Source organism: Hirsutella rhossiliensis, assembly GCF_020360975.1.
Source record: "Hirsutella rhossiliensis strain HR02 chromosome Unknown scaffold00022, whole genome shotgun sequence".
Classification (NCBI taxonomy): Eukaryota; Fungi; Ascomycota; class Sordariomycetes; order Hypocreales; family Ophiocordycipitaceae; genus Hirsutella; species Hirsutella rhossiliensis.
The window spans coordinates 833,170-856,438 of NW_025408688.1; the positions used below are offsets into that span (position 1 = coordinate 833,170).

Here is a 23,269-nt window from a genome sequence, read left to right on the forward strand (position 1 = left end):
TATGATACTCGACCTTCAAAAAGTCCCTTTATCCACGTTTATGCCCACTTTTGCTCTCTCCTTCGCGAGAATCGGAACAAGGTTGAGAGATCTGATTGTTTGACCCGTGGTAACAAATCCCTGCACATGGTGCACAAGCGACATTGCCGGACGGGCCTTTTCGCTTTCATGACGCTAAAATCCCTACTTTACAAATTTGAGAGGCCGTGCCTTTAGCAACTGGGAATGAGGATCACGGTTGCAAAAAGGTGTAAGCGTGATCTCGTCACCTTGAACGATTTCCGTTCTATGAGGATTCGAACCCGAGCTCACGTCGCAAATCTGTGCCTGCCCCTGGTTGAAACTGGATATGGTAAGTGTGTGGTTCTGGGCCGTTTTGTTGATCAAGAGCAGCTTTCTTTGGCCGTCAACAGTTCGATAAGCTTGAGCGTGGTAAGCCTTTTCGTCTGCTGAAGTCGTGTTGAGAAGCTTATCCCCCGCTTGAAAGTTCTTCTGCAGCATTTCAAGAACCCTATATCGTGCATTGGGCTCGGCCGTCCGGTAGTCAACCATGGATACTGATTCGAACTGGCCAGGGTATCCATCAAGCTGACTTTGCGCGATGGCGTCGATATCCAACCCCGACGTCTTTGCAAAGACATAGGCAAACACGCTTGCACTCCACACCCAATACTCATCTGAAATGACGTATCCAGGAGTGATATGTATGCCTGCTTTTTGGAGAATGGTGCCGATCTCGCCGAACCCAATGCGCATTCCCGGATTCAATCTCGCTCGAACCTGGTTAATTTTCTGGACCTGAAGGATGAAATCGTCCATCTGCTGGAAGCTCGATGTTGCTTGCTCCTGCTCATCGGTTACGTTGGGGTCCGGCCAGCCGTAATGGTGGTAGCTGAGCCAGCCGAGCTCTGTTCAGGGTGTGCTTGCTCGAGTCCATGAAGGTCTCCACCCAGTCGATGGTCTTATTGATCAGCCCACCCCAACAAATCGAATCTTGGGCGCAACTTCACGAATTGCCGCAGTTATGGCATCGTAAAATTTGTTGTACAGTTCTGGCGTAAATTGATGCTCCAGTTCCGGTTCGTTTAGAACTTCCCATAGCTCGATAGGCCAGTGATGACCAGAATAATGGTAGGTGCCGCATTCGTCGGTAAATCCACCGTTGACGTACCAATTGACAATGCGCCGATAGTAATCAGCGATTTCCGTCATGCTTGGGTCGCGAAGTTGAGTTCCTTGGTTATAGCGAAAATCAATCTCGTTGACGTCGGAAGGATACTTGTTCTGCCCACTGATCCACATCCAGGCTGGTGTAGTGCTGAAGCCAACACTGTGGATTTTGCCAGGTGTGCTCCGTAAAAAGTCACCCAGTAACTGGTCTGCGTAGGTAAAGTTCCAACTTGTCGTGCAGGTTGATTCGGTAATGTTCGGGGTTCAAGCGCGGGGACTGATATTTTGGATAGGGATACCAAGCAAGAAATCTGACATAGTCCGAGCTCAAGGACTGCAGCGACTCGAAGGCTTTATCGTGAATACTGCTATTAGATAGCAGTTCGGAATTCACCACAAATAGTAGCGTCAGAGTAGATCTCGACTCCGCCCACGGTTCATTCCATTCAATGTAGACGCTGTCGGTAACGTTGGAAGCCTGGGTCCCGGTCGAACTTTCGGCGGGGAGAATAGTATTGGCTGGAGGGACACCGGAAAATATTGACGAAGTTGTGGACAGGCTCTTCACTGCAGTGAGGTTATTCGAACTGGTTCAATTGGTTATATCTTGTGTAACTAGGAAACGTGTCCCATACAAACTGTGTGCAAAGACCTTCCTCCTGTGTCTCACCTCTTACTCGCACGTGACTAGCGCGGTCGATTAGTTATACGTGCGCGATCGGTGCCTAGTGCACAGGTGGATCCAACACTGGAACCTCTTTCTAAATCGATGATCGCGCACTAATCAATCCACCAAAACACACCAAACACAGCGAATTAAGATGAGATAGGAAAAACACGAACAAGAACACCAACAAACTCCTACCACGATGCATCACTATGTTGGATAGTGTGCTCTGACTGTAGCTCTCCTCCCCACACTGGGTGTGTTCTGCCACACGCCATCATGGGCCGCATTTCGAGCGCCGGATGCGCTAGCTGATTCCATCGGTCCCACGTTGGAATATGGACACGAGGATCTCCTCGTTAATGTGAATGGAATAAAGAACGACGGTAAAGCAGAAGAAGGGAACGAAAAACCGATTAAATCTCGTCGAGAATTGTTGTGTTATTGCGATGAACGAATCCTTCCACCCTCACGTTTAGCTGATTGTCGCTAATAAACTGCGTGAGGGCGCTGTTTGGTGATGCCTTCGTCATAGCATCGGCAGGGTTATCTGCGCCGTTGACCCAACGGATTTCCGCAATATCCCTTGATTCATATGCCTGCCTCAGCGCCATGATATCTATCATGAGTCGCTTCTCTGTTGTGGTGCCAAGTTTGACGAGGCACTCATAGAAACTATAGGAATCTGTGCAAATGACGAGCGGGATTTGCTTCAGATCAAGGCGTTGTGCGATCGTATTGACCGTTTGCTTGATCACAAATGCGAGATCGAAGCCCGATGTCAATCCATAGATCTCTGATGCAAGAACGCTTCGAGTAACGCGCTTGCATTTAGTTGAGCTCAATGAAGAATGTTTCCGCGGATGGAAAATGAATCGGTTGATTGCGCGGTCTCATTGGCGATGATAATCACAAAGCCGATTTGAGAGCTTAAATCCTTATTGTTGGCGAATGATCCATCGGTGAACACAAAGATCTTCGCGCTCTCGAGATCGATGGGTATGTAACATAGGCCACGGTCGGGATTGTTGATCTGCCATTCAATCCGCTTGTTCAAAGCCTTGAAGTCGGTATTAACGGGCTCTTGGGCTTGTGCCGCAACGGAACAATCGTATGTTGCTTCGGGTTGGCAAATCGAAGCGATATATGCCCCCCGGGCGCGTTGAGCAGCATAATCCTGATGCCTACTTGATGCCTGAAGATTGATCTCCTCGAGGTTTTGGGCTTGGCCCTTCTGCCTGACGATGACACAGCCATTTTGTATGGTCAGGCGGCTGCCGTTAAAGTCGCAGATGGAACCTTCTTGGAGAATCTCTTTTGGCTTGGCCTTAAAGCAGAGTTCTTTCTCCTCGATCTTGAGAAATGCATCTGTGCCAACAATGAATGTGTCATCCGTTTGCAAGGCCGCGATGCCAAACAGGTCCTTGTCGGCGATGTTGTTTGCCGTGATCAGAAGGCACGGGTCAAACGAAGAGGTTTCCATATTAAGCTTGCGGCAGTGATGGTCGTGATATGTGTTGAACCAGTGGGCTCCTGCCTCTGCGATGCCATATAGCGGCTTCACGATTCGCAGGATTGTTCCCTCTGGATATCTTCTTTTGAGTTCTTGAGGAAGGGCTGCAAGGATGACACGGGCCAGCTTGGTCTGGGATTGTGTGTATGCCATCGTGATGTCTCTGATCATGATGAACATATCCCGTGTGCAGAGAAACGGTGCTAAGGCCAAGGCCACGCGTTGTGCGGGCCGGCTGATGGTAGGGGCTTGTGTGAGGATCCCACGTTTCCCATCATCATTGTATCCTTGCACAACGAGGCGTGATTTCTCGTATGGCGTTGCAGTATTTCTTCCTTAACCTCTCTGACCATTCGTGATTTGAAGACACGATATCCACCATGTTTATTCGCATCGAATTCTTCGGGTACAATGACCCCAGCGGCGAGGAGGTTCGTGAGCTCGAGTGTGTCGGAAGCTTCAAATGGGAAACCGGTGCTTGTGATCTTTCCTTCAGCTCGTAGCCGCTTGGCTAGGCCGAGATGTTCCATTTCTTTTCGAACAAGAAACGCATTAGCTTCATGATGAACGATAAATTGAACGGGTGAGCAAACAATAGTGGATTCTGATGTGCCATTTTGTGCAGCATCCTTCCTAGGTCGGCCACGCCTGCGCGGCCTCTTTGGCTCAGGGTATTCGAAAGGTTTGGGTTGGTCTTCTGTGGTAGGAAGAGGAAGAGGTTGTTGAGTTGTGGGTGGAAGGGGAAGAGGGTTTTGAAGAGGATGTTGTTGATCGGATTGTGTTGAGGGAAGGAGTGATTGTTGTGTTGATGGGTCTGTGCGGCTAGGGCTAGGGTCGGGTTGCAACTGAGGAAGGAGCGATTCCGGGTGACGATAGTACGGTTGGACGCATGTACTGCGAAATTTCGCTGGTCCGTTGTCCAGGTCAACTGCGATTTCCGTATCCGTCACCTCGAGCACTTTATATGGGCCTTGCCATCCGTGCTTCTCGCGAAATACGCGAACTTCGCTTCCTAGCGCCAGGGATGGGGCAGGCGCAACGCTGTATCAGGCCCATTACGCGTATTTAACGCGGTCTGAACCTTCCTCTGGGCGTTGATCTTCCTCAGCTCTGACATCGTTCGCCACACCGCCTTAGCTCTTGCCATTGCGGAAGGTGTAGGCGGCGAATCCATCGTCATTCGAGGCAGAGCACCGAAGACGAGGAGGGTTGGAACGAGGCCATCCGGACCGGCTGTGTCGTTGACAGCCTTGAAAGCCATTTGAAGGACTTGATCAGGGCTCACGGTATCCTTCAGCTCTGCCTTTAATATATCATATGCTCTTCGGACGGGCACATGATACTTCTCAACCTTCCCAACAGCCCAATGTGCTTCCACAGGCACCTGATGACACGTTATTCCCATCAATTTCGCTTCTGCTTGGAACTCGGCAGCAGCGAAATTCGTGCCTGCGTCATGAGTGATCACATCGGGTGGTCCAAGGTATGTATCCATCCAACATTGTTTCAACGCGAGCCACGTTTCCTTGGCCGTCATGTTGGATAGGAATCTCCTGCCTGATAGGCAGTGGCTTGATCAACAACATGGAGGACTGGTCTGCCACCCAATGTCATGACATCAACGATGACTTCGTAATTGAAGTCACAATCATCCTTCAAGCTGAACTTGAACCTTCGTGGCGGGTCGGATTTCATCTGACAGTAGTGGCAGAACTTCTTGATCATTTCCAGAGCTTCGATTTCCACATCATGGCCAGCCGAATTCAGCAGCTTGTGCAGCCGATACACGGATGGATGACCAAAACGCGTGTGGAGGCGCCGCAATTCAGCCTCCGTGAGATATGCCACTGATGCCTCTTGTTTCCGCAAGAAGAACCACGCGTGACCCCATCTTCGAATCACTGGAACGCTCACACCATTGCCAACGAGCTCGTTCGTGACGTTATTTAAATATACGCCGAGCCGATCCATATCAGCTAGGCATAGGAGGAATGGCGTTGGCACGTTGACTATATGAAAATCAACCTCTCCCACTGGTGTGTTCAAGGTGATCACGCCAAGTGGTGTTTCAATCTTCCTGCACCAAATCTAACTGGTTCGGGCTTGCGATCATCACGGAATTGGACTGGGGCATCTCTCGTTGGAGAGCACGCAGTTGTTCGATTCCTCCCGTCGATATGCATGCCGCACCTGTGTCCGGCATGATTCCTTGAACGAGTCTTGAGAGTAACGATCTAGTATGAATTGTGTGGGTTCGTCACCGTTGAATAACTTGATGCCTACTGGAGAGATCCGATGATGGAAAGCTTCGTTGGACAGAAGGTCGCAGCAGCGTAGAACGATTCATAAGGGTCAGAGGAGTCAGAATCATCGGATTCCTCGGTGCTCGAGTCATCCTGATCCTGTGATTCCTTCATAGTCAGCCAAGAACATAGCATACGAACGAGATTGACCGTGGAAGCCTCTCTCGTAGATACTTCTCTTTGGCTGCTTTTCTCTCGTTTTCAGGATGTCTCGTTGAGAAACAACCTTCCTTGCCGCAAACGTAGCATTTCTTCTTCCAATTTGGCTGACGCCTTTGTGATTGACCTCTTGTTCCGCCGGAATTTCGCTGAAATTTGCGATCCACGAAGTGCTGATCATGTCCTCTATCCAGGTCTTGGGGATATTGGCCACTGGGTTGTTCAGATCGTTCATCTTGCATGGCAGATAGCGATGATCGAAGCTGTGATGCCAATCCCTCAAATGTAGGTGCGGGAGAGTATATCGCGAGTCGGAATTCAGGCACACCACGGCACGCCCTGAGCGTTGCATCGATCAGGCCACCTTCGCCGCCAGACTTATCCCCGAGTGCTCTCCTACAGAGCCGCAATTTCGTAAGAAGGGCCTGGAGGACCTCGTCAGATGACTTACCGGGCATCTCAGCCCGAAGTCGGCTGAAGGTGAGGTGCTCCAGTGGGTATGATACATCTTCTGGTTGATTTCGGTGTCAAAGTGCTCTTTCATCTTCTGATACATCTCAGCGAAGGTTAAATCAGTGCTGATTTCGTGTAGAAAGAAGGACTGAGCTTCCTTGGCCAGAATCGAAGGAAAACACCATGGAATTTAGACGGAGGAATGTTTGCTTGACGGCACACGCTCATGAATTTCGGATCTTGTCATCGAAGATATCGTATGGTTCGCCGGTATAGGCTAGTTTCTTGTCCCATATCTTAATGAATCTAATCGTGAGATCGGCCTCAACTTCCTCGTTCTCGAATCGAACAGGTGGAATGCTCGTGTATGCATCTCGGAAGTTGGTAGTCCGTACGGGGAGCGTCTGCTGATACCGAGGGATTCGCGCCATTGATGCTGAGGCTCTTGCTGAGCGGGTTGATGGGTCTCAATGATCTGAGGATTCCGGTTCCGCCGGTCGGGTAATAGTTGGCTGCTGGATTACTACCGGTGCCGGTGACGATATAGCCGCTTTAACAGTTCCTTGGAGCAGCTTCTGTTTCACCTTATATGCCACGGTGTTTTCAGCAACCTCTTGACCAAGCAACTCGTTCTCATCCCATTCAGGAAGTTCGTTACTTGTTAGAAGGCCACATAAAGCTCGAGAGATGCTAGAGTTGGCCTTGCCCATATAGATCCCTAATTCTGAGAAGCGTCCGGAGTCTTGATCTAAGGCGTGGGTTGATTAGTTCGAAGTCATCATAGCTCCATCCCGTGAAGTCGTTATACAGATCCCCAAGCAGGGCAATTCCGTGGTTACGTTTATCCACCGTGTATGTTGCCACACAGCCTAAGAAGAAGCTGTTGCGGTGGACAAGGGAGGAGCTCTGGGTGATAGGTTCGTTGAGGAAATCCGCGTCGAAATGCCTGATCGGGAGTGAAGGAGCTCCACGATCGTCAGGTTCCGTTCAACGAGTTGCCTGTCTTCGAGAGACACGTTGGCCGGGGTATCCTGGGCTGTTGCCGGGGCTAGTGCGGCAGATGAATTGTCAGACATATTGACAGGCTGTGTGCTGAGAAACAGGGCACAGGGTGTCAATGAGGTTATCAATGTGCGATAGGGCACGCCTAAGGGTCGCTGATGACAGCAAAGCTTAGGCACGGTTGGATAACTAGAGTGGGCTCTGATGCAGAGTCTTCGTAGCAATCCGCGCGTTGTAGCAACTATCCTACCGTCAGGAGCTCGCTTTGCAGAGCGTGACGATAGGTTAGCTCTCTTCCGTCTTGCTGTTCTGTGTCACCTTTGCCGGGCGACACTGATCAGTGTGGACAGGCTCTTCACTGCAGTGAGGTTATTCGAACTGGTTCAATTGGTTATATCTTGTGTAACTAGGGAAACGTGTCCCATACAAACTGTGTGCAAAGACCTTCCTCCCTGTGTCTCACCTCTTACTCGCACGTGACTAGCGCGGTCGATTAGTTATACGTGCGCGATCGGTGCCTAGTGCACAGGTGGATCCAACAGAAGTTGACTTCAAAGAGGGCACAACATGTAACGAAGCAGATATAGAAGCCACTGAAGAAGAGACCACCGTCAAAGACGCCATCATAGATGAGCCAGAAGCACAAGCCAAGTCAATAAGCATCAGGTTAGCGATCGTATTGATACGATTAAGTCTTGAGAAGAACATCTTCAAGAATGTTGGATACTTGCCGCTAAGATCATTGGAAGCGAAAAGCAGCCCTTTTATCTACCCGTTGGTTTGACCGCTCAAAAGTTGGTAAAAATGCCATAGGACGCAAGTTGTTCGACAACCTGAGAAATTGCTATGCAAGGCACAGTGCATGGTCTAGGCAAGGCACTTCTTTCCCGCCATCGGTGCCGTCCATCCACTCATCAACCAACTAAATTGAGAAATGGAACATCTACGGCCAATTTGTCATAAATATAAGGTACTATTATTCCACACTAGGTGTGGGCCTGCACTTTTGTTGGTGGCGTAACGGTTATCTGACACGATTTCATAACGTCGACGGTGACTTCCGCCCCATTAGGAAGAGGGCCCCGCCACCAAATTTGGGCGCGGGCATTCCCATCGCCGTGGCCGCCGCGGCTGCCGCCGATGCCCGCCTTAGTACTAGCTAACCCCCTGCAATGATAGCTGAATCGGCAGACTGCCTCCTCTCCGCACATCGGACGAGAGTTACGCGAGTAAATTATTTCATTATTACCCATTGGCTCCACCCTTCGGGGGCAACTAAGCGCAGTTGGCCTCAAAAGCTGAGACAGCATCGCGAGGTACATTGTCCGGGAATTTGCAAGCAAAGATACTTAGTACTTACTCTCTCGAGAAACTTTACGGAGTAATGCTTTAAGGTACTCGTGCCGCCCCAGTTTAAGGATTCGCTTTGGCTCATTTCACTGCGGGCACGAGTATAAGCTATATTGTCTCATGAAGGAGAGAGCAAAAGTGGACATAAAAGTGGAGAAAGGGACTTTTCGAAGGTCGAGTATCATATGATCTGATAGTCTGTGATGTGCATATATTGATTGGTTTCTTCGGTTGCCCTGTATCCGTCTAGCCCTCCCCTTTTATATCCCTCTGTGCCTTCCCTATGTTCATATCCCGTGTTCAGGTGTACTATACATTCTATCAGGAAGAGGGCACTCCTTGCCTCTCACTGAAGGCCGCGTAAGCCATCTACGTCAGCACATTCAGCTCGATCTCCCCGATCAATAGCTTTCCAAGCTATTAGGCCGATAGTTCAATCTCTTGAGGTCCCCGAGCCAGTAAAAGATATACCGGACTCCTTGGAGGATCCCGTTCGAATAGGAGATCCTCCAGACCCCTCAGTGGACCACAAACCTCCCTCCTTACAGGCTTACCTGGTTTCGAGCTGTATTACCTAGAGAGACTTAGAGGCCTCACTTTGTTCCAACAAGATCACTGCAATGAATCGTTTCTGGGCCTTAATAAATTACGTCCCAAAGACGGTCATGGCGTTCTCAATCATCCAGTTGATCCCTTCGGCCCGCCAGTCATCCATCTCAACGAATGCGCCGTCCAAATCCCACACAATGTTCCTCCCCACGCCTCCACCAGCCGTTCGGTCGTACTTTGGCCATGTCTCGTTCTTTGGCAGCCCAATGTCTTCCTTGCCGTTCGGATCTAGTTCGTTGATAAAGTTGATCCACGCGGTAGACATATTCGTTGACAGTGCTGTTGCCTTGGCCGTGTACGCTGCGTCATTTCCGCCAAAAGGATTCGCTGGGCTGTAAGTCCCTGCACATAGAAATGGGCACCCCCCTGTTTTGGGCACCCAAGATGGGTGCCCAACCTAAACGGCTGCGTCAACTTCAACAGCAAATTTCACCGCGGAAACGCATCCAATCTGCTAAAAAATTGACGCATGTGTCTTCAAGCCACTACTGATGAAATATACAGAGTCTGACATTCACAGCGCCCTTGAGGCAATCGCCAATGGCGGATCCGCCAAGAAGGCTGCTCGCGATTGGGGCGTCCTGAGGGCAACTCTTTACAATCGCATGCATGGTCACGAATGCAGAAAGGATGCATTTTCTGCTCTTCAGAGGCTTTCTCAGACACAGGAAAAGCAACTTACCGAATGGATTCTCATTCAGGACGCCTTGGGCCTTCCTCCCACTCACTCGCAGATCAGGCAGTTCGCGCAGCGCATGCTCGCCGTCAAAGGAGACCACACACCGCTCGGAAAACACTGGATGCAAGCATTTTTAAGACGAAATCCTGCAGTTCGGACCCAGAAGTGCCATCACAGAGACTCTGCGCGTGTCAACGGCGCTTCTACCGAGGTAATTCGGCCTTGGTTCAACAATTTCTTCCTTCCGAGATTCTGGCTATTAAGCCGGAGAACAGGTACAACATGGATGAAGCAGGCATCATGGAAGGACTTGGGGAGAATGGCCTGGTCGTTGGCAGTGCTGAAAAACGATCTGTACAAAAGAAGACGCCTGGTTCTCGGGTCTGGACGTCGTTCATCGAGTGCGTGTCCGCTGCCGGCACCTTCCTCCCTCCACTCGTCATTTTCAAGGGCAAATCGGTCCAGCAACAGTGGTTCCCAGAAGATCTCAGTACTTTTAGTGACTGGCAATTCACTGCGACAAAGAACGGCTGGACTTCGGACCAAACTGCGGTGGAGTGGCTCGAAAAGGTGTTCATTCCAAGAACCCAGCCACCCGACCCTTCGGAGCGAAGACTGCTAGTATTGGACGGCCACGGAAGTCACGAGACGGTTGACTTCATGTATCTATGCTACCAGCATCAGATTCACCTTCTTTTCTTACCTCCCCATACCTCTCATGTGTTGCAACCGCTCGATTTGTCTGTCTTCTCCGCTCTTAAGCACTACTACCGCAAACAGGTCGGATTTCTCAGCCTCCTGACCGATTCAAGCCCAGTCGGCAAGCAAAACTTTCTTTCCTGCTACCAGAAAGCACGCGAGCAAGCGCTCACTGTGTCAAACATCAAGGGTGGCTGGAAAGCGACGGGTTTGTGGCCGGTGTCGATGGCGAAGCCACTTTGAGCCCTCTTCTGCTGGAGAACAGCAACAGACGCAAAAGAACGCGAAAAATGTGGCCAATGCATTCAATAGCCACTTACCCACCAGTGACTGGCAATCAGACACATCCCAGATTGCGTGGTCGACCCCGAGGCGCTCGCAAGATCTGAAGGTTCAGGTAGTTCAATTCAACCAGCTAGACGACGACGTGCCCACGAAGAGATTGCTGTTCAGGAAGATCACAAAGGGTTTGACGAGAAGGATGGCCTTTTAGCAAAGCTCAATTGCAGATTCAGGCACTGGAAACACAATTGGCGGCCGTCAAGCCGAAAAAAAGGAAGAGGGTGGTCACGAGCCCGAATTCGAGGTTCGCCAATATTGAGGCAATACGACGGGCGCAGGAGGAGGTGAACGCAGCTGAGAATGAAGAATCTGATGAAACGAAGCTGAGGTTTCAGAAATAGGTGACGATTGTATCGTAGTGCACGGTGGTGGGCAGTGAGAAGGGATTGAATTAATGGTGTTGAAAATGGTCGTGATTTTTTTGGGGTGCCCAAAACAGGGGGGTGCCCATTTCTATGTGCAGGGACTTACCCCTCGCCGTTCCAGTTATGAAAGACAAATGCAACCTAAATAGCAGTTTAGCGTTAAGATGCCGTACCAAAAAGGGGTAGCTCTGTGGGTTTTGATAACTTGCCTCCTGAAAATGAGCGGAGCCGAATGGTGCCGGTGCCCCGTTGACAAGCACGTTGAAGCGGTAAGCATAGCTCGGCACTCCATGCTCGAACCAGGCGAAATTGGCCCGCCTTCTAGAGAAATGAAATGTCATGTCCCCGACAATAGCTGCCATGCGCCTATATTGCGACCCCAGATTCGGGCTGCCCGCATCACCTGGCTGGATAATATGAGACCACGTCTTGAGCGAAGGAATGCCGATAGACTGCACGTTCGGGTACAAGTACATCAGCTCTTTCAGCAGCTGGTCGACGTTCTCTGCCGTGTTGTTCGATATGAGCTGCGCCCTGAGGGCTTCTCGCACGTCTTCATCCGAGTTTGTCGAATCGGTCACGAAACCACCACCCTCATCAGTGGTGACACCGACCAGCAGTGGAACCTTGACGAAGTTGCCCTTGCGTAGCTGGTTTGTGGGATAGTCGTGCAGGAAGTCATGGTCCAGAACGGGGACCCATGGTCCGACTTGCGAGACGTTCAGAGCTCGGTTGACCTCCTCGAAGGGGGCCTTTCGAAGACAATCCAACGACTCGGGAGTGCCAACATGGCTCGCGCAGGATGTGTTTCGGACGAGTTGGTCGTAGGTGGCTTGCTGCAGCTCTGTGTCGTTCAAGCCTCCGTTGTACGGTCTCCTCTTGATGACGGCACCAAACCCGGATTGGCCGACAGCTCCGCGGAATAGCTTGTCGTCTCGTCCTGCAACAGGTCAGCCAGTTGCTCATCAAGAGTATCCCCGAGTTTTGCAAATCTCCTTACCGTTGTAGGCAAGTACTTGTGCCGAGACGCTTTCTGCACCCGCACTTTCACCAAATATGGTCACCTTGTCCGGCGAGCCGCCAAAGGCCTCGATGTTTTCATGGACCCATTGTAGAGCCAAACGCTGGTCTTTGAAGCCGATATTCGTAACTCCCGACTCCATTGCTTCTCTACCAGATAGGAATCCAAAGGCCGAAAGACGATAGTTCAAGCTGATGCCGATAATGGGACGTCCAATCTTGACACTGTGCTCGACAATGAAGGACAAGTTGTATCTCTTGTCTGCCGATCCGCCCATAAAAGGCCGCCCCGTGTAGCCAAACAGCCACTGGCAGAGAGGATGTGTCGGACTCCCGCTGCGCGGACGACATTGAGGTACAGACAGTCCTCGGAAACCTCATATCCTGGCTCATCCCATCCGTAGCCAACGCAGTGGCTGGGTATTTCGTGGCATTGTGGACGCCATCCCACGACGTGCGAAGACCAGTTGCAACCGCAAATCGGTCAGGAACCTTGTGTAGGCATAGGACATGTCAGTTGAGTGTTGGGGTTCCGCAAGCCGGAACTGTGACTTTGTTTGTTCGTACCTGTGCGTAGGGCATTCCCAGGAAGAAGTCCTGGTGATACCCAGGCTGTACATTCCAGAATACGTTCCATTTTTCACCGTAACCTCTGGAGCACGAGTGGAAAGAATTGTGGCAAGTCCTCTCGAAGCGATCGAGCAAACCGCCACGACGCATTGCGCCAGAAATCCAGAATGGCGACGCATCTTGGCTCAAATGTTGCTCGAACGAATGAGGTCCAGCATACTTGCTTGGCATCAAGGACTTGCATATGTTTTTATAAACTTGACCTTGTCATGCACTATGCAAAGCCCAATACCAAACTCACCACGCCTCTGGACCTCCGGAAGGCGGCGCATACCGTGACTTGCGGCAAACTGTACTGCTTGTGCATCATTCAACGGAACCGAATTCGCATTCCCGCCATTCGATGTATGACCCCTTTTTTGCAACTTGGTCGTCTAAAGTATGCAAGTGGACTGGCCGAATATCGGAATCCTCCTGGCAAGCCTATCGATAACTATGACTGGATACATTTCCGGAACTTTGCTTTAGATCGGAAAATACCTGAAAGTCTCGTCCGTTGCCGACTCTGGCTCACGGACTCGGCTCATCCGGTCAGTCGTCTCCGCCCGGTGCCGGTCTATAATACTCGATTTGCTTGCTTTGTCCATTCCGCACGAAGTAGTATCCTGGGAATTGTTTGGTGGAGCCTTGCGCCGTTTCGTGCCATGCGCCAGAGGCCGAGGAGCTTGCGGATCCGCGGCAGACGAAAGAGCAAACGAAAACAATAGCCGTCGCACTAAGATGTATACACGTACATACTCATTAGTGTAAGCTTGCAAGCTTGGTAAGGCACGACGTTGTTCCGCCGTGTTTGTAGGTTAACAAACCCACAACACCTTAAGCCCAACGGCTACTCTACTACTCCGTCCGTAACAAGGTTATCGATCCTCGTCAATGGCACCTCGGGGATGTTTCCTTTTTAGCCCACAATATCCGATCCTCGGCCCCGGTGCCGGTCCATAATATGCGATGTAGTACCTGCTTCGTCCTTTCCGCACGAAGTAGTATCTCGGAGGGTTGATGGTGGAGCCTTGTGCCGTTCCGTGTGGTAATATCCAATGTGCCCGCGGCCGAGGAGCCTACCGATCCGCGGCAGAAGAAGGATCATACGAATTACGAGTAATTAGTACTTGTACGGGCAAGGTCGGTATGGGACGAGCTTGATGAGGTTAGTCTGGCGTGTGGTGAGGAGTTGGGTGGGTTAACAATACCCACAACACCATAAAATCGCCCGCTAGTACGAAGTAACCTTATTAACAAGGTTATCAATCCTCGTCAATGGCACTGCGGGGCATGTTTTCTTTTGAGCCCACAAATTCTGAGCTCTACTCGTACCTTTTCAATCTCGAGATATTCCCGGACGAGCCATAATAAACGACCTCTAATCTCGATCACTCTCGGTGCTGTCCGGCCCAAGCGATGCCGTCTTGTACTATTTATTGCATGACGACTGGGTTTGGTTTTCATCGACGCAGTCCGACACAGGTCCGTCCGTCGGACCGGAGGTTCCGAGAAACAGTACTAGGAAATAGCACGCCGTTGGATCACACTGCAGTAGGAACCATATGGGCTGGTGTAGCTTGTTGCTTGCGCTCTCTCTTCATGTGATGACGCTTGAACGCTTGAAACGAAGGATGACGACCGAGGAACCGCTGCGGGCTTTGAGGGCACGGGCCGGAATGGCGGAGTCTGGCCCATATCAATATACAAAGGGACAACTCATTCGTGGAACGTGAAGCTACTACTACCTGCTTAGAGCATTGTCCATGTACAAAGCTGTCGGGTTGCCCAGGTGGTCTGCGGCGACGGTCGGTTGCTCGATATTATCGCACTCCCAACGTTTCTTCGAGTCCCTTCAGCTCATCATCATGCGCTTGACCGCTGTTATCATCACCGGTGCTGCGGCTCTTCTTGTCCAGGGTCAAGAAGTCTACATCGTAGGCACTTCTGATGCAGCTCAACCAACGAGCGGTGCGGCAAAACCGAATGCCAACAAGCCTTCGTACTATTTCCAACCGTTTTCCTACACACTCACCAGTACCGTAAGGTGAGATGCGCATGCATTTATTTGCTCTCTCATCTGTGGTCAAAAAAAAGGCTGGAAATACTAATTTGCATTCAGATATGCGGCGTCATTGCCTGCGCCGACATCCACGCCCACGACCATCTATGGTCCCCGGTATTCGGACGCCGTCAAACTCCTAAACACCAGCCTATCGACGACAACGTACGGCAGCTGGCTCCCCGGTCAAACCGCCATCTCGGCTACAGACACTGACGACATCTATGGCCAAGCCGCTTGGTCATCCATGTGGCTCAGCGCCAACATGCCCAACTACACAACCACCGGACTGTACTCGACCACTGTCAGCGAGCCCCGTTCCCACCGAAGAGCTCGTGGCTCCGCGCAGGAGTACTTCTTGGCCCAGGATTCGTACGAGTTCCCCGACGGCTTCTTCCTGGGCGTTGCCGGATCTGCGGCCCAGATCGAGGCGCAGTTGCGCTCGAGGTCGCGGGCCAAGCCAGCTGGAAGTGGTCATGACCCCAGACCAAGCCCAGGCCCATACGACGCTCGAGAACTACTTCCTGTACAAACAGGACATTGAGCGCATCGCTGCCATGGGCGTAAAGTACTACAGCTTCTCCATCTCGTGGTCGAGGATCCTGCCCTTTGGCCGCGCCGGATCACCCATCAACAAGCAGGGCCTGCAGCACTACGACGACTTGATCAACTACGTCCTGGAGAAGGGCATGGTGCCCGTGGCTACCATGCTCCATTTTGACACCCCGTGCGCCTTGATCAAGACGGCCAACGGATCGGGAATCGAGGTGCCAGATCTTCACTTCGACAACATGGGCTTCTGGAACGAACATTTTGTCGAATCCTTTGTAAACTACGGCAAGATTCTCCTGGCACACTTTGCGGACCGTGTGCCCATGTGGGTGACGGTCAACGAGCTGATGATCAACACCTTCAACTTTACGGGCTTCGACAACGTGGTTCACGCTCACGCGCAGCTCTACCACTTCTACCACGACGACCTCAAGGCCACGGGCCAGATGGGATTCAAATGGAACGCCAACTTTGGCCTGCCCAGGAATCCTCGCGACCAGGCCGACGTCGAAGCCGCGAACCGGTTCAACGCCATCCAGCTGGGCACCTACGGCAACCCTGGCCCTCGGCGAGTGGTATCCCGATGCCGTGCTGCAGACCCTCCCCAAGGCCAGAAGCTGACAGACGAGGAGCTGGCCTACATCGGCGACACGACCGACTTCTTCGGCCTGGACCCCTACGGCAACCGTCATCTCGCCACCGCCTGGCGGCATCGACGCCTGCGTCCGCCAGGGGCCGAGCCATCCCCTGTTCCCCAGCTGCGTGGTCGAGTCCCAGGTCGACGTCCACGGCTGGAACGTCGGCTACCGCGCCCAGACGTACGTCTACGCCACGCCCGAGTACATCCGCTCCTTCCTCTTCTACGCCTGGAACACCTTCCGCAAGCCCATCGTCGTCGGCGAGGTTGGGTACGCAATCTTCGCCGAGTCCCAGCGCCAAATGCCCGACCAGCGCTTCGACTCGCCCCGAAGTCAGTTCTACCTGTCTTACCTGTCCGAGATGCTCAAGTCGATCCACGAGGACGGCGTCAATATCCTCGGTGCTTTCGCCTGGTCCTTTGTCGACAACTGGGAGTTGGGCGATTTCCGCCCGCAGTTCGGAATGCAGGCGGTGAACCTAACCACGCAGCAGAGGTTCTACAAGAAGAGTTTCTTTGATCTGGTGGATTTCATGGCGTCTAGGAAGGGATGGGATATTGAGCACCCGGTCGGTGCCGAGCATCTATCTATCTAGGCATGGCAGGGACCGCAGGGTGGCTGATGCTAATGCTAAAGCTATTTATTACGCCCAGAGGGAGTCCCCTAGAAGGCCACTACGCTAAGCTACTATTCATGGTTCAGTACATTGCTGCCTGTCTCCTCAAGCCCCACAGATGTTGCTCTTTCGTTGCCAGACTGTCCAGATATGTCTGTTGTGAAAGGCCTGCTTGAAGGCCGGCCGACTTCTCCAAGTGGTCAGCGTAGTGGACCTTGCTCGGTACGGCGGTGAATCTGCCAGCCACACATTCTTCCTATGTCGTGCTCTATGCTGCGGTCTTGGCTAATTAATAACGTGTCTAGCCAAAAGTCATCATGATTCGCGGGCACCCACAAGAACGTGACGCCGCACGCTCGGCCCGGGAGACCCTAGCGGGTTTATACTCTCGTGGATGCAATGCACTCGTTGAGTTAACGCCCTCGTGTACGTGCCTCTGGCGAGCACACCGGATACTGCAGTAGAGTAAGCAGTAGGACGAAGCAACAGACCTTCCGTGGTGTCCGGTGTCAGTAGCTGCTTTACGTCTACGTTGCATTGACATGTATCGAATTCGTACTGTCGGTGAAGCCAACATGTTGCAATGTGAAATTGTATTAGACGGATGGCCCTGCGTGCAAAAGTTTCGCTAGCAGGGCGAATTCGAAGACAAACGCCTCGGAATCGCGGCCAAGTGTTTTCGAACTGTGGCTTGTTGTAAACATATCCCCACAGAAGGGTGAAAACTATTGCCACCGGCTCTAGAAAGATACGATGCCTCTTGGTGGCGGACATGTGTATCCCTATCAATTTGTCGATTTGCTGTCGGCGGGACCTGCGTATTCGTAGATGTGAAGAAAATAGACACATAGCCGGCCGACGTCCGAATATTTCCGTCTGGTGACAATGCAGATTATAGCCCTCCCTGGCTGCGGGCATGATAATTGCCCGGGGCTAGTCGAGGTCAGACCCTGAGGTATCAAGACAACATGGCTTAGGCGTCACGGCGAGATGGTGGTCAAGGCCGCGATCGCCACGTGCTGTCCATGGCAAGGTTTAACGTGCCGGCCCCGAGGCATGTCTTATGTATATACAAAGTATGTATGTACGTATGGTTGCCCTGGTCTGCATGAGCTCGGAGGAGAGGGGAACAAGGTTTGGTGTTTGGGTCGACGTGCTGCAACACGACATCGCAGACGTCATGCCGACCTCGATGGCGCGCAGGTGGGTCGCTGTCTGTCGTCGCGCCACATTTTGTCTTGCCTTGTCTCGTCTTGTCCCGTCATGTCGTGGCGGCCCAAACCATTTGGCAGGGTAGTGTTAGATCCGGTAGAATCCGGGTAGATGCAGCTACGATAGCGTCAGGCTACTAGTGGCAGCGCCAACGGTAGCGCAGACGATAGCGCACCAGGTAGCGCAGCCGATGAGGCCACGAGGACATCTATGAGACAGTTACAGAGATATGACGTGATGGCATGTCATAGGGATTGAGGCCATCGCCCTTTGATATAGGGCTTGGGCAGAGCACCCCCAAATGGGGGACACAGACAGACACACACATGATACCTCACTTCATCCGATCGTACCATTCTTGCTGTGTCCGTGACCTATCCGACGAGAACCTCATCAAGGTTCTGACACATATCAAGCCTGCCTAGGATGATTATTCATGAAGTGGCGATGTTACTCGCAACGCCGCTGTTGCCTGATAGGCAACCACTACTGCGTAATCACGCGACGGACCTTTCATTTGCGTATAAAGAGCTGCACAACTCCGTGCGTTCGTTCGTTCACTTCTTGTTCTTTAGATAATTCTCATTAATTGCCTGATGCCATCTCTGACCCGTGTGGAGCCAAATGTCTGACAGTTATGAGCCCAGCACTTAGGCGCTCATCGCAGCTGATTCCGACCATCGTGCAAGATCGCTCGCACGGTGCCTATCGCCACACGCACACATCACTCAGGGATACAAACCCTGCCGCTTTGTCTGCTTGCTTACGCCAATCGTTCTATCCTCCTTGCTGCCCATTTCCCAACACCAAAGGCTTTCCGAAGATGACAGCCAAGTCTGAGGTTACGCTCTCCAGACCGTCCGAATGGGCTTCCTGGTACGACGATTTCGTCTCAAGGGCTGAGACTTCCAAGGTCTTTGGCTTTGTCGATATCGACAAGGATGCTCCGATCCTGGAGGAACCAAGGAGCCTATGACTTCCGAGGAAATGCTTGAGTCACTCAACAAGTCTGCCTTTAACGCTTGGGCACGCGCATACCAGCAGAACGCTGCATCTGCCGGACCAAGACCAGACCCGGCCACTGACCTCAACGATGGTCAGTGGACCCGACTCACACGTCTTCAATCCGAATACAAAGTCAAGCTAGCGACCTTCGCCAACCGGCAGCGCGCCTATGCTGAACTCGCTGTTTGGGTCCGATCAACTGTCGATAAAACCTATCTTGGCAACACGACTTCCAAGTCTGACCTTCGCGTTATTGTCCGCGACCTGAAATCAAGCCTTGCGCCCTCTGAAGACGAACAGAAAGAGGAAGCACGCTTAAGATACCGTCAGGTCCTCACCCAGACAAAGAGAGTCAAGCCGGAGGACTGGCTCGTGGCTTGGAATAAAGCCAAGTTAGAAGGCGAACGACACAAGATCGCCGAGCTTGAAGGACAGTCTGCCCTCAATGACTTTCTCACAGCGACGTCTGCCTTTGATGCGACATGGGCAAGCCAGCAGAAGGTCCACATCATGAACAGCAAAAAGTTCGGCCTCAAGATTGATGTCACACTACGCGCATTGGGCGAACTGTTCCACGAGCAGGTCCGAAGCACCAGAATGAGCAGCAAGCTGTCTGACAGCGTGTTTGCCGCCTCTGATGCAGCTCAAAGCCACTGTCCATGCGGAGTGCCGTCTAAGCACTGATGGAAGTCCCTGACTGCGCTGCTGTTGCAATCAATGGCGAGTCCAAGGATGGACGACAAGTCAAGTCCAGCCGCGTCAAGACCTGCAAGGAAGCTCTCAAGCAAGCCAAGTGGAAGAGTCTTGTAGACACGGTCAAGGCCTCGGCAGCCACTGCCAAGACAGATCAAGCAGGAGATAAAGGAAACCCACGCAAACATGGCGACTTTGCCGGACTGACAATCGATGCAAAAGGCCTCACAAGTGAACCACCGACTCGGTCTTTTCAGCTCTACGCGAGAAGCATCCTCTTTACAATTCGACGATCTATGACGGTGGAGCAACTACCCATATCGTCAATGACAAGAGTCTGCTGACCGACATCCGCGAAGCTGAGGAAACCGACTACGTTATGATCGGAGAAGGTTCCTTGAAGGTCAGCACGGGCACTCGAAGGGTGGAAATGTTCTGGATGGCGAAAACGGAAGAAACACACGCGCCTTGTTCTTCTCGACGTTGCGCATGTGCCACGATTCCACACGAACATTGTCAGCGCGAAGAAGCTTGCAAGGAAGGGTCTATGGCACTGTGGGTCGACAACACGCTTCGAATGGGAACCTATGACGACAATGATATCCTTTGTCGGCTTACAGACCAGTACGATCTCGACGTAGTCGAATAAGCCAGCTTCCGCTCTTACTTCAAGCTTCCACAATCACTGATCTCCGTGTTCAACGCCTTCCAAGGCGTATTTTCTTCCTTTCAGACAGACAACACTAGGCCAAGACGGCAGAGAATGGCGATTTCAAGGGTTCCGCCTCCACCGATTGATTCGTCCGAAACCTGGCATCACCGATCCTGCCACGCTGGGCCACAAGCACTTGAACAACTTGTCTTACAGACAAAGGGCGTCCGGATCAACCCAACCACCGTTCAGTGCACGGCCTGTGGCACCGGCAAGGCAACCGAGATTATCTCCGCAGGAATCCCGAACAAATCAGGCAACCGTTCTTTCGGTCTTTATCGACATTTTCGAGTTCCTGCGGCATACAACGGACACCGCTACGTTCTACTTGTCACCGACGAGTTTAGCGGTATGATGTTTTCCTGGTCCTTGACTTCAAAAACGGAAGTTAGCCAGATCATTAAGGACTTGAAGCCCGAGTTAAACGACATACGGGTGCATCGATCTGCAAGATCAAAATCGACAACGAAAGGACCATCATCAACCTGCCCTTCCAACGCGATTCCGAGTTCCAGATCTGGGCTACAGAAGTAGGCATTGAGATTGAACTCCGCCGCCGCACACCAAGGAACCGACTGGTGGTGCGGAACGACCTGGGGTATTAATCAGCAACGAATGCGCTGTATGTTCGGCCTTCTGCCGCAAGAACTCTGGCCAGAAGTCTATCGTGCAGCCGTTTGATACACAATATCCTTCCAAGCCGGAGGAACGACTGGATGTCGCCTGAGAGAAATGGACCGTTGGTTTCACCAACACTTTCGATGGTACAGACCGCCAAACGTCGACTTTGATGCAAACAAGGATCTCCGACCAGACTGGCGGGGTGTATGCGTATGGATGCAAAGCATATCCCTGAACAGCCGATACAAGGCCCGGAAAGACATCAATCAATTCAAGCTTGGCCCACGAGCACACGTTGGATACTTTGTTGGCTACCACGCCAGCAATATCTATCGCATCTGGGTCCCCAAGCTCAATCAGGTTATCCTGTCCCGAGATGTACGATTCAACGAGGAGGAATTCTTTGATCCAGAGAAGGAAGAACAGCTCGAGACTGAGGCAATCGCCGAGTACAAGCCAACGTCACAGGCGCTCGATCCGCTTCCTCAGCGAGACTGGGACACGCTCTTGGATGAATTTCTCTATGAGTTTGATCATCATATCTTGGGGTTCGACCTGGAGGGTTCGAACTCGGGGGTGGAAGACGCTAGAGGTGCCATCTCAGATGTTAAAGACGCTGGATCGCAGCTTCTGCAGCCTCTATCGCAAGACAGACTTCACGCCTCTGAGCGAATCCCCGGTCCTTCCGACGCCGGAACCAACACCACAGCTGGACAGAAGGGACGCCTCACCAGCTTCCAGGTCAACGGGCTCAAAGATTTCAACACCAGACCCACCGTTGCAAACAGACCCGAGCTCACCTGCCCAACGTTCTGTGGCTGGTTCAAACAGCGATCTAACTGAGCATCATAACGCCGAAAGCTCCAGTGGAGTTAGAGTCTCTGCCCCAACAAGACAGAGAAACAAGCTATGATAGCCAAAGGTCGACTGATTCAAGCGATCCAAGTCCTGAAGGAGTCACCCGGGACACGATCGTAGTTCAACCGCTGCCACCACGCCGGCGACCTTCCTCAGAAGGCAATAGCATGCAACCGGACAAGCAGCCGTCAGGTGACCAACCAATTCCTGAAGAACCACGCGGCAAAACGCACCCGCCGCAGTCAACAGGAGATTTACGGTGACCAGCCAACTCGCAAGAGTGACCGGACACCAAAGCCAAAGAGGAAGCACGATGATTACGTCAACAGCGTTTTCACGGCCCTGCTTCCAGCGGATCAACATCCAGAGGGAAACCTCGAAACATTTCATAGTGTCTTTCTTGCCGCAGTCTCTAAGACGGCACGAGATCATCGATTTCACCGCGATGACCTTGTACGACTCCCTAAACGCTACCAGGATCTAGAAACCACCCGATGGGCCCAGACTTCAAAGAGGCCATAAGGAAGGAATTGCACGATCTCTCCGACGTGGCACCTGGAGACTGGTCGAACGCAGCAAGGCACAGGGATCGCCTCTTCCACTGAAGTGGTGTTCACCTATAAGTTTGATCAGACGGATACCTCCAAAGGTGCAAAGCTCGGATCTGCGTCCGTGGCGACCTGCAGGACGAGGACGACGACGGGAGACATATGCAGCCACCTTGCAGCAAAAACCTTCAGAATCGTGATGGCAATCGCAGCCTGATTCGGTCTTGACGTTAGACAATTCGACGTTGGTAACGCCTTCCTGTACAGCGACCTAAAGAAGGACCATCCCGTCTACGTCCGGCTCCCGCAAGGCTTTGTAGAACTTGGCTTGAAACCTGGAGAAGGCTCAACCATGATCGCGGAACTTGACAAGGCCTTGTATGGTCTTCGAGAGTCTCCACTGCTCTGGTACAATGAGATCTCCCAGGCCCTCGAGGGCAGGGATTGACCGTACGGATGAAGAAACTTGTGTGTTTACCAACGGCAAAATCCTGGCTCTTGTCTATGTCGACGACATCTTGATTCTCAACCCACGGCAAGAGAAGAAGGCGGTAAACGACCTGGTCCAGCATCTCCAATCCAAATACGATCTGCGCGAAGAAGAATTTAAGTGGTATCTTGGCATCAGAGTTGTAAGGATCGACCAAACAGGAAGATCTACTCTGCCAAGACGCGTACGTCGAGAAAATTGCGCGAAAGTTCAAGCTCAGCGACTTGAAACCCGAGTACCATCAATCCCATCGCGACGATCCCGCTCGTCAAGTACAACGGGCAGGCTACTACAGAGATAAAGGCGTATCAGGAACGAGTTG

At 52.0% G+C, this 23,269-nt stretch overlaps 5 protein-coding genes across 5 annotated transcripts; 2 read left to right on the forward strand and 3 right to left on the reverse strand.

Annotated features, from left to right (window-relative positions):
* Window positions 1–183: 183 nt before the first annotated feature.
* On the reverse strand, window positions 184–1,302 carry HRG_11817 (uncharacterized protein; the record flags this gene model as incomplete). The annotated part of the gene is made up of 2 exons (XM_044870287.1): window positions 184–846; window positions 979–1,302. 2 exons carry the CDS (start codon window positions 1,300–1,302, stop codon window positions 184–186), a joined length of 987 nt encoding a protein of 328 aa, XP_044714782.1.
* A 7,961-nt stretch (window positions 1,303–9,263) lies between these two features.
* HRG_11818 (uncharacterized protein) lies at window positions 9,264–9,491 on the reverse strand (the record flags this gene model as incomplete). The annotated part of the gene is made up of 1 exon (XM_044870288.1): window positions 9,264–9,491. The coding sequence occupies one exon, from the start codon at window positions 9,489–9,491 to the stop codon at window positions 9,264–9,266; it is 228 nt and encodes a 75-aa protein (XP_044714783.1).
* Window positions 9,492–11,413: 1,922 nt separating this feature from the next.
* HRG_11819 (carboxylesterase family domain-containing protein) lies at window positions 11,414–12,913 on the reverse strand (the record flags this gene model as incomplete). The annotated part of the gene is made up of 6 exons (XM_044870289.1): window positions 11,414–11,452; window positions 11,521–11,718; window positions 11,770–12,251; window positions 12,312–12,556; window positions 12,741–12,823; window positions 12,899–12,913. The coding sequence occupies 6 exons, from the start codon at window positions 12,911–12,913 to the stop codon at window positions 11,414–11,416; spliced, it is 1,062 nt and encodes a 353-aa protein (XP_044714784.1).
* A 1,895-nt stretch (window positions 12,914–14,808) lies between these two features.
* On the forward strand, window positions 14,809–16,787 carry HRG_11820 (glycosyl hydrolase family protein; the record flags this gene model as incomplete). Its single annotated transcript, XM_044870290.1, has 4 exons — window positions 14,809–14,987; window positions 15,063–15,374; window positions 15,463–16,129; window positions 16,179–16,787. 4 exons carry the CDS (start codon window positions 14,809–14,811, stop codon window positions 16,785–16,787), a joined length of 1,767 nt encoding a protein of 588 aa, XP_044714785.1.
* Window positions 16,788–21,162: 4,375 nt separating this feature from the next.
* On the forward strand, window positions 21,163–21,894 carry HRG_11821 (uncharacterized protein; the record flags this gene model as incomplete). The annotated part of the gene is made up of 1 exon (XM_044870291.1): window positions 21,163–21,894. One exon carries the CDS (start codon window positions 21,163–21,165, stop codon window positions 21,892–21,894), a length of 732 nt encoding a protein of 243 aa, XP_044714786.1.
* Between the last annotated feature and the right edge of the window lie 1,375 nt (window positions 21,895–23,269).